At 37.0% G+C, this 20,248-nt stretch overlaps 1 protein-coding gene across 1 annotated transcript in view; it reads left to right on the top strand.

Moving 5' to 3' along the window:
- The window catches only part of TMTC2 (transmembrane O-mannosyltransferase targeting cadherins 2), a 233,977-nt gene that overhangs the window by 149,499 nt on the left and 64,230 nt on the right, over positions 1–20,248 (top strand). Inside the window, exons 4-7 of the mRNA XM_066550550.1 lie at positions 1,752–1,866; positions 11,045–11,130; positions 11,976–12,160; positions 13,784–13,862. Of these exons, the coding sequence (XP_066406647.1) occupies positions 1,752–1,866; positions 11,045–11,130; positions 11,976–12,160; positions 13,784–13,862 (465 nt within the window). The remainder of the gene's footprint in view (positions 1–1,751; positions 1,867–11,044; positions 11,131–11,975; positions 12,161–13,783; positions 13,863–20,248) is intronic.

Here is a 20,248-nt window from a genome sequence, read left to right as displayed (position 1 = left end):
TACTGCAGAAGCAAAATAAGGGTATATCTTCACAAATTAATTTTAAAAATAATATGTAAGTCTTTGTTTTTCTTCCAAGGGTTAATGCATATAGACTGGCTAGTCACTTTCATTGGAACTTCCAGACTGTTTTCTCTGTGTAAAAAGGGAAGAGTAGCTGTAAAAAAATGGGGAAATTTCAGAATTCTGCACATTTGCTAGTCAAGTGTAAAAGTTGAGTGAACCTGAGAATAGTTTTAGCAGCTATATTTCAAAATGATGAAATATTTTGTAACTTTTGTTGATTTATTGATAAATAAATATTGATAAATTATTTCTCATTAAATCCTAGGCTAAAAAGAATTGACTCACAGAAGTGATAGCTTATTTTCTTATGGAAATATTGCACATATTTTCTTTCTTTGATTTACAGAATATGATGTGCTCAGTTGAATGACATGGTTTTTATGAATTCTAAATAGATTTATTAATTTTTTTTCCCAGCAAAGACTAGTTTATTCTGCTCAGAGGAAATTTTGTGTTTGCTGCTGTTTCCATCCCTGTGGTGGGGTGATTCTGCAGCAAACCACAGCAGCTTGGAAATGATGCAATTTCTAAGGGAAAAAATGCCTATGTCAATTATCAACCTACATAGCAGTGTTACATTAAAACTACCTTGAAATTTTGCATTAATCAGAAGTGATGCATATTCTTGAAAAAAGAAAAGGGCTCAACTGAAGTATCAGAGTTAGTTGCTACTTAAGCTGATGTTTAAGTGCATCTGGAGGGGAGAATATTCTGATATATTGTGTTTGGTGGAAAGGACACACATCATCTTTCCATTGGTTTCTTTCATTTAAAAAAGGGTGAAAGTATAAAAAGGGTGAAAGTATAACTTTTTTTATGAAACAGCTTTGCATTTATAAGCATAATGTGGGTTTTTTTTCATGTTCACACACACTGTAATTGTAGTGCCAGTTAAATTAGCTTCCTAAATTCTGAGTAGCAAAGGTTGTGTTTTCATAAAATGTTAGTTCCAATTCCTTTTTTAAGTAGCTTTTGTGCCACTCAACAAAACTGCAAAGGGAACACATGTGGAGCTTTAAATATTTTTTTTACCTAAAGTCCTTCATAGATGGGCTATAAAAGCATGTTGTGTAACATAATAAATTGTATGGAAAGGGACCAAATGTTTTTCTGGTAGAAAAAAAATGGATTTTAGTGATCTGTGTAGTATATGTTTATATCCATATGGCATAGTTTTAATCTTAGTTACTTACCTAACTGTTCTTTCAATTCCTGTGTCATATGTCAAATTTTAATACTTACATGGGGACCATGTCTACTCTGGAAAACTTTTTTGCCGTTTAGAGTCAACAGGCTTAACAAAAAAAAGTTAAAACTAGAAAGATGCCTCAGTTCCACATTTGACCCTGAAGATTTTTATTTATAGGTGGTATGAAATAAAATGGTCCTTTCCCTTGGTTACAGTAATTTCTAGAGACATATTTTTGTAAAAAAACTTCCTTTTCCCAACTGAAAGCTTTATGCATTCGGAGTGCATGTAAATCACCTCTATGAAATGTGAGTCTCACAGTAAGATGCAGAGAACCAGAGGGCTGGGGGAAAAAATAACCAACCTCACCTCCTGTTCCATAAAAATAGTTCCTTTGTGGGGTTTGTCTCCCTAAGAAACTTCCTGATACTTGCATACTCTGTCATGTGTAATTGGATTGTAGCTCTTTATGAATACTGTTTTCTCCTCTTGACAGCATGGGGTAACCTTGGAAATGTTCTCAAGAGCCAGAGCAAGATTTCTGAAGCTGAAAGCGCCTATAGAAATGCCTTGTACTACCGCAGCAACATGGCTGATATGCTTTATAATTTGTAAGTATGTGTGGCTTTCCTGGGGTTGAATTGTCTTTGAAACCTGTTGTGAAGAGACCTACTGATTTACTTGCTGGAAATGGAGATGATGTTTTTTGTTGCTTTCTAATAGTCATTTCATTAATTGTGCTCCTTAAACTGTGGGGTGGACGGGATTTTTTCTTGGTCAACATTATGGTGTATTCATGTAATGGGTATGGGCAAGGTAAACTTACAAATCTGTTTGCTCTAAAAGAAGAAAAAAACCCCTACACTTAACAAGTACCAATACACGAGTTGTGAGCTGTAGCTCTCCATCTGTTTGAGACTCAATTAAATAGTGAGGTGTTATTTAGACTTCTTTTTTAAGTCTGAATAACACTTGGTGAGCAGAGTGGGTGTAAGCATTTCTAAGCATAGACAAATACCTTTCTGTTAGCTCCAGAGGTCTGAAATGTTAAAACAGCAAATTACTTTTCTCCTGTGACTGACTTCAGAGCAGCATAGGTTACATAAAGTTTAATTACTTGAACCCTGTTGTAGGTGAGTAAGAGGATAAATAACATGAGCATCAAAATAATTATTCATTAGGGGAAAAGAGTTCCCATCTCATTAATGTACCAAATCATGAAGATGGAAGCGAGCATCATGCCAAGCTTTGCACTGAGGTGGGATGGTGCCGTGTGTCCCATGGGGAAGGACTGATTCCCAACTGTCCCAGCTGGGCACCCTGCTCAGCTCTGCTTGTCCTGCTGCCCTTCCTCCCACTCCTGCCATGACCCAGCCAGCACAAGCCCTCGGAGCAGAGCTCTGCTGCATGACAGGCTGGTCACCTCCACCAGCCATATGCTCTTGTTTCGTGATGGGTGTGGAGGACAGAATCCTGTGACTGCCTTTCCATAGGTAGCTGTTGGAAGATAATATCCTGCGTGCAGCAGAAAAGTGTGTCTGTAGGATACACAAAATGTGCAAAAGCTGCATTCAAATAGTAAGCCTCTTCAGATAAACCAGTCAATTAAAAAATAATGTTCTGCCTGTAAGTATAGTTTAAAATGAGTGCTTATAATATGAGAAAATGAAGTTTATCATAATAGTATTCTTTACTAATTTTTTCCTTGTTTAAAAAGGAAGAAGTTGACCATTTCATTAATTTGCCTTGCAGATAAGCAAATGAATTGATGAAACTCAAATAGTTTAATGATAGAATTTATTTTCCAGAATGAAATCTGTATTTCATAATATGTGTGTTTTTACTAATCATTTAGTTACACAAATACATGTACGTGCAGAATTTCCCTCTCTGTTAGGCAATGAGGAGTATGAAAAACATAATTTTAAGAGGAAACTTCTGCACACAGTTAAAAAATAACTTCTGAAGACAGTGGAAGATTGTAGGAAAGAAAGTGACAAGATTGATACATGTCTATTTCCTATATGCTATTTGTTTTGAAGGTGAATATTATAACTATTAAATTTTTTGTGTGCCTGTACAGTACTTTTGTCTCTTACTGTGTTGTAGAGAGAAGCTGAAGTTAATACCAGGGTAAGAAGAGGAAAGGGGGCTGGATGATAAAGACAGGGACATAAAAGACATCAGACTTCAGTCTTTTCACTGTTCTCAGAATAAGCTGCTAGTCCTCCAGTTTTCCATTGATCCACAAAATATATGTCTCTAAACCTTCATCTCTGTTTTTGAACAGAAGAGTTTTTGAAATTCTACTGAATTTTTGTGGAAGGATTTTAACTAAAATGCTGGTTGGAATATATAGGGCATAAGAAATGAAGTTTGATTCTTAGCCTTTCTACTACTACATTGAATACAATAGAATCCCTTATTTTTAAAACAAGCTTTACAAAACCTTCAATTATTTAACAGTAGTTTAAAAAGCTTGCATCATGTTTTTCTTTTTGTAGGCTTTGACAGTGTTGGATGCTTCAATATCCACCATGAAAAATAGATGGTAAATGAAGTGTCCTTTGATAGTACACAAATGAATCAATTCTTTTAAGCTCAAACTCTCAAGAGCTCCTTTGCAAGTTAGACCCATCCTTGACATGTAGTTCTGTGGGAGCCTTTTACAAAAATCCTCTCGAATGGAAAATGTGTCTTATATGCGCTTACAAGAGGCCAGTCAGTTTTGCTGTTTCTGGTTTTCAGTATGTGCCTTTGAAACTAAAATAATCACTCCATAGAACTTCAGGAAAAAAGTATCTTTATAGTTATTTAGAAGCACTGTATGTGTTTCACATGGTCATTATTGTTTCTAAGCCCCTATGCCTTGGTATTTGATGCAAATTAATTGGCATGTGCAGCTCAGTGTTCACTCATAGCAGTAACAAATCCAAGTGCTCTCTGCTGAAGAACAAATTATTAAGGTTTAACTCACAATTTTAATGGATAACAATCAAAGAGAGAAGCTACATAAGCAGAAGCTCTTGATCTCTTTCCTTCTTTTTCAATAAATTGAAATGTGAGGTTAGTTTAGAAGTTGACCACTAATACATTAACATCCAAAGAATTTAACAGACTAGATGAATGGCTGAATTCAGTGCTGTATTTTTGGTTTTTGACTTGTACCTTATGGCTCTGAGTTACAGCTGCTTTTGCCATTTAAAAAAATTTAAAATGCATTAATACATAACTACATAATTTACATTTGAAGGTTTACCTGATTATGAACATCTTATATTTGTGTTCTCAGTGCTATGTAGCTCTGGTGATTTCAACTAAATTTCATAGGGTAGTAAATCAGCATAAAATGACCTTTCTTTGTTTTTTTTTTAACTGAGAAAACCATATATTTTAATACTGTGAAGTACCAAGGACAGAGCTGTAGAGAAATTATAGTTTATTCTTTCAAACAAGGCAATGTTCAGTAGATTAAAAACAAACTATTTTAGTTTGCTTTGGCTTTTCAGTCTTTGTTACCTTATGATTGTTAGCTAAATCTTGTGGGGTTTTTTGTATTGTTTCAAATTGCTTACAGTTAGTATCTAACGTAAAATTGTTTATCAGTTAAAAGACAATTTTGTATTTATTATTTAACTTGTTTTTAGGCCTGGCTCTGTTTTGAGTATTCTTTTGTCATCCATATTAGTAATCTATGTTACCTTGAGTTTCTCATGTGATTATAAGGATGTTCTCAATCTGACATAGATATTGAACATTCCTTTAAAATTATACTGATCACTTGAAATGTTGTAATTCTGGAGTATGCAGTGCCCTATAAAAGATCAATTTCTAGCAATCAGCTATCCCCTTGCTTCTCTCCTGAAGTATCTCATTTTGCCTGTACTGATATAGGACTGTGTGTATAAGTTCATTATTCAAATAATTTATTTTCTTTTAATTAGGAATAATAATTTCCATAAACTTTACATTGGAAAAATTAGGGTATTGTATCAATAAATGTTAAATTTTTTAATGTCTCATTTAGAAATTGCAGCCGCTATTGCAAACTACCTATCCCAGAAATTCTAGGATTGCAGTGTTTTACAGGAAAAGTTTAACTCTGTATCCTTAGGAAAAAATCAATATAAGCAAAATTCCTCCTTGTCTGTTGTTGTTAGTCTCTATATGTTGGAAAATGTGTTCCCTGCCTTTTAAGGGTTACTGGCATAGAAAACTCCTTATCAGAGACAAAAAACTCTAAAAGCAGGCTGACATACAAACCTGTGCTGAACTGTGGTTGAACCTTTCCAAGACAAAGTTCCTGCAGCAACCACCTAGTAGGAAACAGGTCAAGGTTATGGTTCCTCTTCCTTGATAGACCAGAAGTTTTTATCATTCAGGATGTTGAGTTAAAAAGCAAAGAGGATGTGTCATCTGGTGTCTAAGTACTTGATTATTGTTTTTCTCAGCTATGAATGCAAACTGGTTGCAAACCTGTTTGGAATTAATTCTGCTTTGCTGGCTAGTTCTTCCTCTGTCAAAGACAGCAGCGAAAATTTGCATCTTGCTGTAACCAAAGATGCCTTGAAATAATCTTGCTGTGTTATCAGACTGGCTCTTGACATAGCACCCAAAGGTCACTTAGGTGACTGGTGGTTTCCTGCTGTGCAATGTAGGGCCTATATGATGTACAGATAGTTTTCAAAGTTCTATTGAGAGGTGAAAGGCATTCAGTGACCTAGCTATTCAATTACATGTCTCAATATTTCAAATTGTGGGCACTTACAGTCCTTACATAAACTTCCACCATTTTATAAAATTAGGAAAATAATGGTTTGTGTCTGCCATTCAGTTTCAAAAGAGACCCCTCTTGGAGGAAGTTCTGTTCAGCTCTCTGCCTATATTGACTGCTGGGGCGCATGAAAGGGAATGGGCATCTGGTTTGAGGACTGCAGCCGCAGCACAGCATGGCCCATTGTCCAGGGGAGTGAGAAACACAGGAGCTATTCCTCTTCCTCATAGGCCTTCCCTCTGTCAAGGTAATAGGGGTTGTGCAAGTTGATGTTGTCCTGAAAGGGTAGTATTCCCAACCAAACTGTACCAGTAACAGAAAAAAAATGGGACAATATTTGCTGACTAATTTGCATTGCATTTGGGAAGGTCTGCCCCAGATCTGGGAGAACATAACAGTTTTACTGTGCTGTCTGAAAGATTAGAGGTTGTTTTGAGGGTGAATGTTTAGTTTTGTTTTTGGGGGCTTTTTTAGTAGGGGAGTGATAGATTACTTAGTGAGTTCTGCAAAGGAAATGGTTATTCTCTGTATGTTTGGGTTCTTATTGATTAAAAAAATATGTTTTGTGGTAGCACACATACCTACCTTTCTACCCACTAGTCTTGCAAATGACAGTGAAAGAGTTGCCTTAGGCAAAGTAAATCCACTCTTGCTGTGTGACGGGAGACACATCTGTGTAGGGAATAACGGAGGATTTTCTTTCATTCCTTTCTTTGTTTGCCAGTGCAGCATTTAGGTAGATATAGTCTTTTGTAGATAATCCCACCTGAAATCAATGGGATGAATGTAGCTTGAGGCACGGAAGGACTGCAGTCATGGCAAAGTAATAGCTAACAGGCCCTGTATTAGTTGTTATAAACCAGTAAACAAAATTGATTAAACTGTTTCAGTGTTGTACCTGGGTTGAAAATGTTATAAATATTTCACTTACATGTGTTTACTTTGACAGTTTCAGTTTCTCTGTATCGTACTTGGCCAATTTATGCTGGTTTTAGTCACTGAGTAGTTTGCTTTATAAGCAGACCAGCTGACTAGAGTAGGACTACCAACAGGAAGAAATTCTTATGAAATTTGTAAAAGAACATAGGCCATCTACTGCTTATTTATATTCTGTGACTGCCTTCTGGTCTCTGAAAACATTTTTGGGCCATTAATATTTAGTGACTTTTGGTCAAAGCCAAAGCAGAGTAGGAAGACAGGAAGATTTTTCATTGTTGGTGAAGCAAGATAGGTAAAAGTTGGCAGCTAAAGAATTGAGGAAGGTTGCAAACAATTCATTTGGGGGGAAGTGTTTTCCTGCATCAACTAAATGAGCAATTCTGTCTACAGAAATAATGTGCATCATTTCCAGATAGTCAGAATGTGGTCTTCATTTTTTTCTTTTATTTTTCCTCCTATTTAAAAAACAGGATTCTGAGCCACTTCCTAAGTCACTTGGAGAAGTTTGCTACACCTGCAAGCAGTCAGCACATATCCTTCATTTCATAAATGATTAACACTCCATGTAAAAGTATCTGGAAGTAATGCAAGCAAAAAAAAAATCCTGTTGTAAAGTTCCAGAATCTTGCTATTTATTATAGTTTGAACTTGTCTCCTAATTAATCCTAAATTAATTCATGAACAGTTTAAAACTGTCCACTGCGTGTCCTACTTTTTAAGTAGCTTTTTCTTTTCCAAATACTTTTATCTTTATGTATTTCACAGAATCAAAGAGTGTGTAATATTGGAAGGGACCACAGTGGGTCATCTGGTCCAACCTCCCTGTTCAAGCAGGGTCGTCCCAGCGCACATGGCACAGTACTGTGTCCATACAATTTCTAAATATCTCCAGTGAGGGAGACTCCACAACGTCTGTGAACAATCTGCTCCGGTGTGTGGTCACCTGCGCAGTGAAGATCATCTTCCTCATGTTCACTTATTCTTTCCCAGTACTTGTCTTACTGAACTATAGAAGCCACATTTTTCCAGTTCTGTCAGTAAACTGTCTTTGCACAGAACTTGCATATTTCATTTAACATCTTCATTTGTCTGCCTTACAACTGGGAAGGTGAGCTGAAGAGAATAAGAAGTTTTGGAAGTATCAACTTGAAGAAGCTGTTCCTGCATTTTTTTTTTGTTTTGTTTTGTTTTTTTTTTTTTGTTTTGTTTTGTTTTTTGTTTTTTGTTTTTTGTTTTTTTTTTTTTGTGGGGGCATTTTGGTGGTTAGGCTTTTTTATTCAGTTAATTTGGCATTTTTAGTAACTGTAGAAAGTTAAAGAGGTCAGAAAGGCTTTAAGGTCTTCATCCAAGTTTATCACTGGAACTTACTCTTTTGAATCAAGCATGCTTACTTCAAGGATGTCCTTTCTTTTGTTCATCCTTGAATAAGGAAAAAGGAAGGCTTTCTGTCTTTGTAACCACAAAAGTTAGGTACATACTCAACATGTCTCAGTTGCTCTGCTACACCTCTGGCTTATGTCCAATGCTTCTCACTGTATTGATGTCTTTGTTGTCTTTCTGCTCCTTCTCCCCTTTGCCAAAAATCTCTGAGGAGGAGTTATCATTTGACATTCAAGCAAAGAAGCTAAAGGCATTTCAGGAACAGATCTGCTCCTGGCTGTAGTGGATGCTTGCTTATACAGCCAAGTGCCCTGGCCATGGGGAGGGTGAGATACTGGAATCTGCAGTGCCTGCAGGGTGTGAACTGCAGCTCAGGGATGTTCTTCCACTGCATCTAGAGAAGTCAGCTTTTTCCTGACTTAGTTTAACCTCAAACTAGAACTGGACACTCATAAATCTAATAATGTTTGTACTGCCAGAAGCTACATGAAAACTAGTGATCAGTCAGGACCAATTTCACAAGTCAGTTTCATGCCTTGGTAAGATTATATTCTTCTCTTTCTTCTCCCAACCTCATAACAAATACGAATAAAACACTAATTATTAGGTGGAATTCAGCACTCAGTTCTTCATCTGAGCTGCTTTGGTTATATATATGAGAGAGAGAAGGAGAGAGAGAGAGAGAGACACATGCTGACAGACTGACAGTTAATGGAACACCTTTTAAAAGAAAAACATCTTTTGGAAGAGAAATTTAAAAAAAAAACCCGCCTCAAAGTTTCAAGTCATAAATCAAAAGTGTCAATATTAGAGCATGTAGTGAATGCAAAATATTAATTTGTAATAATTGCAAATAAAAGTTCTTTTAATCACAAAACCACAAGTGTTGTACACTTACCAAAGTAATTTGTTTTGGTGAAGTTGACCAATTGCTGTATTACTTCTCTCACTATGTTACATTATTTATCCAGAATTAAAATAAGATTGGAATTTCTTAGATAAATTGTTTCAAAAGTGTATGTGAGAATGTTTTTGCTTTTTAAAAAATTAAGAAGCAGCTTAAATGTCAGACAATGCATCTCATTTTTTTCTGTTAATTCTTCTGCTATCAGTAGCAAACAGGATGAAAATACCATAATCAATCTTCCTTGAAGTAAGTGTATAAAAATGTTTACAATAAACAAAATTCAGCTTCTAGAAAATTCAGAAAATGTTTTTTCTGTCCTGATGATTATACTTCTTGCCATTTGCAAGATACTTGACAGTAGTTACAAACATTGGTATCATTCCAAAAAATATCCTGAATATATTCCTTCATTTCTTACTTTACTGCAAGTACCTACTACATGTAACTTCTGTTAATATTAAAAATTACTTGCTACCTAATCTGAAGTTAATTGGGAAACAGTTTCAAAGTGAGCTCTTGTGATACTGATAGGACAGTATAGAAGAAAAAGAGGATATATTTCTCAATTCTGTTAAATCCTAACCCAGTGACAAGAAGGAAACAACATAGATGGTGGCTACTTAAGCTCCCTTCTCTTTTCATCCCTTGAAGTTCACTGGTTTAATTAAAAAAGTTTTCCTGAGATGTTAAAGGGAAATAAAATCTCTGATTTGAGACTGGGGATAAAATAATTCCAAGCTCTTTGCAGTTCAAAGAGCTATCAGCAGATAAAAGCATAGAGGAAGAAAAGAAAATTGCTGTAGCTTAGGGAAACTACAAATAAATATGCTTCCACTTCCACCACTTCCACCTTAGAGGAAGAGCTGTGTTAAGCTGTGTTTTCCTGGATATTTTGAGTTATATGACAAGGGATGTTTACCCCTGGATACTGATGTCTGAGTCTCCATTCCGAAATGACTGATTTTGAAATAATTCTGGTTTTAATATATTTGTATATGCTCTTTTTCAGTCTTCTGAAACTTTGGAAAACTTTATTGCTTTGGGGCTTCATTTAAGCATACAGTGTTCATTCATGTCATTGATGTCCAGACAACTTCTCAGAAATTTGTGGGTAGCTGGTATAAATCATAATTCACAAGGATGTTTATCTTAAAAAGATAAATTAAAGCCTATCTATTATGAAACTGGAAATATTCAGTATAATTTTTAATACTTCTTCAGTTAGTAAATTTGTTCAGAGTATAAAGAAGACAGGAAAAAACAGAACTATTGCAGGTGCTGAGCTGTATAGTGAATAATCTAGTGAAATTGCTCAACAAGGGGAGTCCTTAATGTAGCAATGAAGGGCTGGGTGCTTAACTGTATCATGCATTTGGAAAAGAACTGCTTATTTCAGGTCAAGACAAGATGCCTGACTAATCATTAATGACTTACAAATACCTCCACCATATTCTATCCACTTTAAAAAGTCTTGCAGGCTAACATTTTCTCAACTGAGTAAATGAATCTCCTGGCTTCCAAGAAAGCCAAAATTATTCTGTTTAACATCTGCTTTGTTAAAGCCATATGGATGCACTTGGTGTCTAGGAATTCATCTTTATACATGGAATAACTCTCACACGGAACTGTTAGTGAGTGCTTGTATCTCTGAAAGACCAGTAAGCATATTTTACTTTGTTACCCAAGTTTTGTTTTCAGTATTTGTTTTCAAGTTACTCTTTGTAGTAACCTCACATCTCACTCACTCTTTTCTTTTTCTTTTTTTTTTCCTTTTTTCCCCCTTATACAGAGGATTACTACTTCAGGAAAACAGCAGGTTTTCAGAGGCATTGCATTACTATAAACTGGCAATTGGTAGCAGACCCACACTAGCTTGTAAGTATTTTGACTCTACAAGCTTGTATAATATTGACTATAGCTTTCATAGAAAATTTTCCTCCTCTTTAATAACGCTTTCTTTTTTTTTTCAGAAGCTTTTAAGTCAGAAAGCCAAAGGTGAAATTGTGCCCTTGATAACAAGTGTTTATTAGTAAACAACTATATTTAATGTGGTACAAGTAAGAAGCAGATGATATATTAACACTCTATATTAACACTCTATATTAACACTCAGCAGCACTACTAGAACTTAAAATGCTTCTGATCTGGGGTGTTGAGTCAGAGATACTACTGCTCAAGTTTTCAGGCTCCTGTTTTCTGTTTCTTACAGCCAGTCCCTGATATTTATATGAGTGAATAACATAAATATTTTTTCTTTCTTGCCTGGGAAAAATGGTGAATAATGTTCAGGTGTTGCCAGTAACAGATTCCAAAATTAAGTGGTGCTATTTGAGATGGCTGAGAATTTTGTACCTTTGGTATTAATTGTCTCTGTATGTATATGTTTTTTATGTATATGTGTATTTTTTGTAACACTTCAAACCGTGGTGCTATATGCTTTATACAGTCCTAAAAAGAGGAACTAAATGGAACACTCAGCCTACCAGTGATTCCTTCCCTCCTTATTTTATAGTCACCTTCTTCTTTCCTTGTCTCTGAGCTTCTACCTTTTATATATTCACAAATGTTACATGTTCACACTCACACCAATGAGTGATCTGTGTTATTCAAAAACCAAATTAGATAACCACGGGATCTCTACCAGATACTACTAAGAATTAAAACAGTAGATAAAGCATAATAGAACTCCATTTAAATATAGCATTTTTCCCTCTTCACAGCTGCTTATTTAAATACTGGTATCATCCTGATGAACCAAGGGAAGACAGAGGAAGCCAGGAGGACTTTTGTGAGGTGTTCAGAGATCCCTGATGAAAATCTGAAAGATCCTCATGCTCACAAAAGCTCTGTTACCAGCTGTCTTTATAACTTAGGAAAACTTTTTCATGAACAAGGACACTATGAGGTAAGACTCCAGATTTGTATATAATACATTTGATAAAATGTAAAACTTTGATATACAAATAATACATACTGCTTCTACTGAGACTTTCAAAATATATCACATACATGAATTGGTTGAATTTCACCAGATCAAGATTAGCATTGTCTGCAGAGAATATTTGTTCTCTACAGCCACTGGTGTAATGCTATTAATTAGCAGTGTGATGTTCTCACATCAGAGTCAACATTAGCAGTGCTCACATCTGATATGTGTTAGTTCATTGGTTTTGGCTTTGTACCCGTAGCTGGTATGCAAGGATAAAGCCTGATTAAACCTGATTAAAGGCCAGTCAACCTAAAGTGTAGAGGCATTATAATTCAAAACATAGTAAGTCCATCTTTAGCTGGAAAAGTGCAATTATGCTTGCATTTAGGTCTCTAAAAAAAGACTGAGTTGAAATAATTTAACAGTGATTAAAAACATCCCACTGTGTGTTATTTTCAGATAACTTGACCTCAGTAATGCTTTTTGCTAAAGTGGGTTGGATATTTTTAATGTAACAATAAACTGCACCCAAGCCATCCCATCTCATTTAGACATGCAACTGTGACTGTTGTGATTCCTCTCCATTTTCCCTGATGAACTTAACTGAAACTGGACATTCACTTGAGGTTTGACCTTTAGCAGTACTTGAAAGAAATTAATTCTCTCTTGGCATTGTCAGGCATACTTCAGAACAGGAGTTGTGAGTGGTTTTGATCCATGTGAAGTGTTCTTGACCATGACAGTTATGTCAGCTGTTTAAGATCAGGCATGCAGAAGCTGGACAGATTCCCTGTCATCTGTCTGCTGCATCCAGCTCTGTCAGATGGAGTTACTAATTGGTTAAAATACAGACAGCTAATGCATCTATACAGAGAAGAGACCAGCAGCATGTTGTCTGCACAGCTGATAGAGTGTAGAGTTGAAGTTCAATACCTGCAAGATACAAGAGCTTTCAGGAATATAAAACTTCAGATTTCTTCCTGGCTGCTTTCTTGCAGCCTTTGTAAGCTGTGAGTGTTTGATGCAGAGCTAACAGACTGACCAGCCAGCATCCAAAGTGGGGAATGAATGGTAATTCAAGGAACAGCATATTTGAAAAGTGATTCCAGTTTTGGGTTTCTTGACTTCATAGTGCATCTCATCTGTTCTGTGGAGCAGGCTTCAGTTGCAAGGGTTATGCTTTGTTATTATTTGGCAGTAGACAATGATTTCTTTATTTTTAGGTCACTTAGCGTAGTTAATCATCAGAATATCCTATGTCTGCAGATCAATAATACCCCATATGCTTCCCCAGCCTATTGAATTTTATGTTTATAAACTCATCAGTCATTAAGAGGTATAAAAAAAAGTCCTTCTTAGTTTTGCCTGTAAAAAAGTTGCAATATTGGAACTAGCTTGATCTCTTGTCTATAAGCTTCACTGAATTTGGTAAAATTCAGGTAAAAAAAGAGGAGAAATTTTGTACTTTCTGTGGCATTTTTGATGCTGATGTGTTTTCCCTGCATCTTTCATTTGGAGAAGGAAGGTAGTTTGGTTTTACTTTATATATGAAAGGATGCTTTTTAAGTTGGTGTTTTCCCACTGTGTGTTTCTTTTCAGGAGGCCCTTACAGTTTACAAAGAAGCAATACAGAAAATGCCGAGGCAGTTTGCACCACAGAGCCTATATAACATGATGGGTAAGTTAGTGCATTGTTAGTGCTTCAGAATGATATTTGAGGAGTTAGGGTGAAACAAAAGACCTTATCCAGGCAAATGGTGCTCAAATTAATGAGCTAATAAAACCCAAAAATAATTACCTTCAGTACAAGCCAAACTAGGTTCAGAGCTTAAATGCCAGCAACTGCAGTGCTGGATAAGGTACAATAAATGATGAGACTGTTAGACACTGGATGCCCTTAGGAGTGTCAGTGTAGCAGTTCTACATTTAGAATGCCTGGCTTTGTGTTTTTCTTGGTCTCCAGAATCTCTCATACACTACTTTGGAGGCCCCATGTGCCCACGTGTGTATGGGTCTTAGATATTGAAATGCTTTGTAAACCAACAAGGTGTTCAAACAGACCCACAGAAATAGTTGTAGTTTTTTTTTAGGTCGTGCCAAAAACTTATTTCCAGCTGATATACTATAGTTTAGATGCCTACATCAATGAGAGAATTCTTCTTATTTTTCTTCCAGGATGAGCTATCTGTCCTTCAAAATTTTAGAAGTCCTTTGAGTACTGCAAAAAACTGTCAATTTATCTGTGAGGTGTTTCTTGTTTATCTGTGAGGTGTTTATTGTTTAACCTCAGTTTCTCATATTCTTCATCACATTTTTATGTGGGATACATTAAACAGATAAAAGAAAAAAGATAATATGAATTATTACTTATAGTACTCAGATCTAAAAACAAGAGGGCTGGTTCTTATTGTTCCAAAGATGCTTGTAAGTGGAATTCTCTCTCAAAGCTCATGTGTTTCTGCTAAGCACTCTCTGTGTTTGGCCCAGTACTCTCTTGTTTGGGGTCGAAAACAATGTAAGAATCTTTACTTTGAAGTAGGTGAAAGTAGAGCAATTAAAACTATCTCTGGAAACAATTAGGATCAACAGGAAACATACGGGATTTGATGTGGTTCCCCCCATCAATGCTTCGTATGCAAGGGAATGTGTTGGTTGATACCAATTGCTTTTAGACAGTTCTTGACTACTTATTCAGAAAAGGCACCTTTGATTAGTACCTCACAATTACTAGGGCACAAAAAAAAAAAAAAAAATTATAGTTGTAACTGATGCTGTATGTTTGAAAAATGTAAATGCTAGATTAAGCAGTTCTCTTGCCACAGTGACAAAGTATCTAATGTCAGTCTAAACACTTTCTTAGCAGTTCATACAGTTCAATGGAGAGTTACTTCTCCCTGAACACTAAGCTTTACCAGATTGGTGCCAATGGCTAAAATCCATAAATTACACAAATTGATTATTACATATACTTTTGTTCATTGCCAGTCTTAGTGAAATTATTGTTTTATCAGTTTTATTTATCAGCATTTGCTGATCAATTTGGTGGTGGTATCCGCAGTCACCTCTGTGTGAATTAAACCTCTACTTACTATTGGTGTCCTATACTGACTGCTGAAATACTGCAGTACTTCAGCAAATTCTCTGAAGTTTGACTGCCCTCTTTAGTGTAGATATGTTTTTCATAATTCTGATAAAAGTGTTCCTCAGAATACAAAATTGGAACACATAAATCAGTGCTGTTTCTAGCATGTAATGCTTGTCCTATTGCAAAGCAGGCTTGTGCTACCCTTTTTCTTTTCCAATGAATAGAAGCTACCCTTAAAACCACTATGACCTATAAGTTTCTCCAGATTTTTCCTTTTTTTGGTTGTTTTTTTCGGTTCAGGAGGCTTTTCTCAATTTCCTTTGTAAGCATGGTCTGTGATGTCCATGTTCACTCTGTTCCTAGGGTTTGCATTTTTTAACTCACAAAACCACAAAGACTAGCTCGGTCCTTTGCCCAGGCTGGCTCCTGCTATACTTCCTCCCTTCTCTCCCTAGCCCATACTCTGGCTTCTGCTTCCTTTAAGCTGCTGCCAGCACTTCATGGATGTCCTGGTGGCGTAACAAGACACGGTCAGCTGAGTGTACCTTAGCTCCTTGTGGAGCTCTGAGAATTTCAACTTAGCATTAACATAGCTCATATTTGTATTTTGGTTGCTGTTGTGATGGCAGCTTTTGCAGGGAAGACAGAACTTGCTTCACAGTGGTTGCTGAAGTGTTGCTTGTAGGTTATGCTGCAAAGGCAATTCAGGAGGCTACACAAAGTTGGGCAGTGACTTGAATAGAATGCAATGCAGCTATATGAGCAGGACTCAGACTGACTTGTTCAAAGCTGTCCTGGATGTGTCTACGAAAGCCTACATGGATGCATTTAACCTCTCCTACCTGAGATGACAAGACAGAGCTAGGTAGCTATGCTTCTTTATGGTGTGGAAAGACAACTGTACCTCTGGGGAGTAATGAAGCCCTTCTGATTTAGACATCTATTTAAGATTATACACATAATCCCTGCAATCATACTTCTCCTTTAAAAAGAGCTGAGATGACTGACTTAGACTTAGTAGCTTGATTTGGGTGAGATAAATCCTAGATACCTTTTCAGTCATCTCTTTGCTTTGTGTGTGACAGGAGAACAAGGCAACTGCATCCATTATCAGGAGTGCATCCGCTTTGCAGCTCATATGGTGTCACTGAGTATCAGAGGGCTGTCTGGAGTGTTTATTTCTGTTTCCATGTTCAAGACAAAATTATAAACACATTCCCTATAACACTTTCTTTGATAAACAGCATTACATAAACTTGTCTGCCCACTTCTTGCCTTTAAAAGGGAGACTAGAGGAACTGAAATAGCCCAGTCCTGTCTTGTGCACTTGCAACTGCATAAACCTGACGAGCTGTCCCCACTCCTTGTATGCTCATTGCTGGGGAGTAAGAGGGAGAAACTGGGGAGCACTCCCCATCTGCTTGGGAAGTAGCAGAAGGAAGTTTTCTTCCCCATCTCCTTAAATGTGGAAAAAGTCTTCACAGCTTATCATGAAATCCAAGAATAGTCACAATTTGAGGATTTTCTGCTATGATTGTTACTGTCATGACTGTATTCTGAGTCTCTGGAAATCTCTTTGCTTGGTTGAATGGCACATATATTGCTACATATTGGCATGTCATATAAGGAAACAGTTATTCCTCTAATTTTTAATAAGTACTCATTCATGTAATTGAACATTTTTGGGAAAGTTTTTTTTCTCCTGTATGATGTACATGACCTACTTGAAAGAGAATAAACAGGAGATGAACTGTTTAAACTGAATCAGGTTTGAACTCCAGCACTCTGACTGCAGTAGCATTAACACTCCAGCAGTGCTAAGCCTTTGCACCACCTGCTTTCCCTGTTTGTGTTACACTTTTTTTCCTGTACTTGCTTCTATTGGCCCTTTGCTCTGACAGGCCCAGTGACTCATTCCTCTGGTGTGTCAGTCTTCTTGAAAGACTCTCATCCTTTAAAACACTCTGTAACTTGCCTCCTAATGGGAAAAAGAAGTATTGGGGCTCAAGAAGCAGGCATCCATTTGACTTTGCTTTTTTTTCATGGTGCAAAAGACAGGACTGTAATACCAGGTTCAGATGTTCTAAGTTTGTGCATATGAAAAAGTTGCAGGGAAGATTTTGGTCTCCTGTTGCTGTGATTTATTTTGCCAGGTGTGCAACAACTCAGCTAAGGAAACCATATGTTTCTCTGGCTTTGTACCAAGAAACAAAACCTTTTCATTTTTTTTCTTTAGGAGAACCCAAAACAACTAAAAATTGAAACTTTAAAACTAGAATCAAAATAATTATTCAACTAGCTGTATAAGGTTGGCTTGGTATTTATTTTCTGTATACCATATTGCTTTGATGTAAATTAAAAAGTACATGCTCAGGTTACACAGATTAATTTGCTTGGCATGGCAACTTGCGCTACAAAGGCCAGAGTCCAGCTCAGCTGTATTAAATAGGTAATATATTTTGTTTAAAGTTTCAATTAAAGCCTGAGGTCAAAGTCCCTGTGGGATCTTGAACACTTTAATGCCAATATTAGGATTGCTTAAGGATCAGCCTCTGCTCTAGATGTCTTTTGCGTTTCTTGAAATCTGATATTGTGCAGTTGATTGTATTACATTGCTTTTAAAACCACACTAGCCCACCTGCTACAGTAATTCATACTCCTGACAGTTAAGTGGTGTGAAGTGGACCATGGAGGCTTTATTTTAATACCAAACAGTAACAAGAAAGATGGTGGGGTGGCATTGTTCAGGTTTAGATTGGGAAGATACTGCCATAAAGACAAATATCTTGGTGATACTTCATCTGCCCTTGCTAACTAACATCTCAATGTCTATTTTCAAATGCACTTCAGGTAAAGCCTTACAAATTTTTTTGAGAAAATGAGAAATGCAAGTCACAAAAAAGCTAACAATGCAGGAGTGAGTACAGTTCATGATGCACAGAGTTTCAATTTCTCCTTGCGAATCTGCTGGATTGCACATGGACAGAAAACAAATCATACACAAATGTACAGTTGAGAAAAGGGGAGCCAGATTTTACATCTGGTGCAGAGTTTTGTATCATAAGTACAAAGGCTTAGCATGCAGAGAGGCTTTCGGTGTTGATGATTATAACATAGCTATCACTTTACTTGATTATGCTTTTGGGTGGATGTGGCTGCTTCTACAAACCTGTTAATATTGTTAAGGCTCCTGTCCCATTTGCCCCTTGCTCCCATTAGATGCTTTCTTATTGAATTATTTTGAAATAGCATTTAGAACTTCAGGAAACACTTTGGTATAGTTTTACTGTGTAACACTTAATTTATAAGATCCAAAGATGATTAAGCTGTGAAATACATACCCCACATCATAACTTATGCAGAGTATGGTACCTGCACTTATCTAAGCATTAGTAATCAGCATGCTTCCTATGCATCTCATGAAGTTTTACTAGTAATTTCTTACTAAGTGTACATTACAAGTCTTTTTCTTTTAAAACTAGCTTGGATGGAAAAAGGATTTTTTTCTTCCATATGTACATTTTATTACATATTCCATGGAAAGAAGAATGGTGTCCTCTCCAATGGTGATGGGAATAAAATGCTGGGCTTCCTCCTCTCCCCCTTCCCACTCTCATTCTGATACTTTAGCCCTTCCCCCTCTGAGACTTTGCAGACTGTGGTAGTTTATATCTGGTGTCCAAAGCTAAGTAGCTAAGTGCTGCATCCAGCTGGCAGCCAGGCCCTGGTGATGTTCCACAGGGCTCAGTATTAGGGCCAGTCCTGTTTAATATCTTTACTGATGATCTGGATGAGGGGATTGAGTGCACCCTCAGTAGATGACACGAAGTTGTGTTGGGGGTATTGATCTGCTGCAGAGCAGTAAGGCTTTGCAGAGGGACCTGAACAGGCTGGATTGGTAATAGCTCAAGGCCAATTGTATGAGATTCAGTAAGATGAATTGCTGGGTCCTGTATTTGGGTCACAACTACCACAGGCAGGGGGGAACAATGGCTGGAAAGCAGCCCCGAGAAAAGGGACCTGGGAGTGTTGGTCAGCAACAGCTGCAAATGAGCCAATGTGTGCCCAGGCATATTGGCTTGTATCAGAAATAGTGTGGCCAGCCAGATCAGGGAGGTTATTGACTCTCTGTTCTCTGCACTGGTGAGGCCACACCTTGAATCCTCTGTCCCGTTCTGGGCCCATCGCTAAAAGGAAGGCATTGAGGTGCTGGAGAATGTCCAGAGAAGGGCAGTGGAGCTGATGAACGGTCTGGAGCACAAGTCCTACAAGAAATGGCTGAGGGAGCTGGGCATATTTAGCCTGGAGAAGAGTCAGGAGAGACTTTATTGTTGTCTTCAGCTACCTGTTGTAGCCAGCTGGAGGTGCGTCTCTTCTGCCAGGCAACCCGCAGTACAAGAGGAAACAAGAATGAGCTGTACCAGGGGAGGCTGGACATCAGGAAGAATTTATTCACTGAAAAGGTTGTCAAGAATTGGAACAGGCTACCCGGGGAAGTGGTGGAGTCACCATCCTTGGAAGTGTTCAGGAAGTGACTGGATGTGATACTTGGTGCAATGATCTAGTTGATGTAATGTTCAGTCAAAGATTGGACTTTGATGATTGGTCTCTTTCTCAACCTAAATGATTCTGTGATTCTATGACTCTGAGTATGAATCTTAAATCTGATTGCAGTGTCTCCTAGTTTTTTGACTTTGCTTTGAGGGAATCAAGCTGGGTATGAAGCAGTGGATTGCTGGAGATGGTAATTAATTCAGTGTTTGAGAGCATGTTTGTTTGGTTTTTTTCCCCAGGTTCCCAGATTTTCTTAGTTTTAGCTCTTTGGACTATTGATATATATTTTAATGTGAAATGCTTGAGTTTTCTCAGGTAGGAATCTGAAAAAGGTGATTCTAAGAATAAAGTGTTTTTTTATTTTAAACGGGCAGGGTTTAATCTGAAAATAAGTGTAATCATAACATTTGCAGACCAAAAATATA

This window comes from Molothrus aeneus, chromosome 5 (assembly GCF_037042795.1).
Source record: "Molothrus aeneus isolate 106 chromosome 5, BPBGC_Maene_1.0, whole genome shotgun sequence".
Taxonomy (NCBI): domain Eukaryota; kingdom Metazoa; phylum Chordata; class Aves; order Passeriformes; family Icteridae; genus Molothrus; species Molothrus aeneus.
Note: the sequence above shows the minus strand (reverse complement) of the source record. Positions and strands in the feature narration are given on the sequence as shown.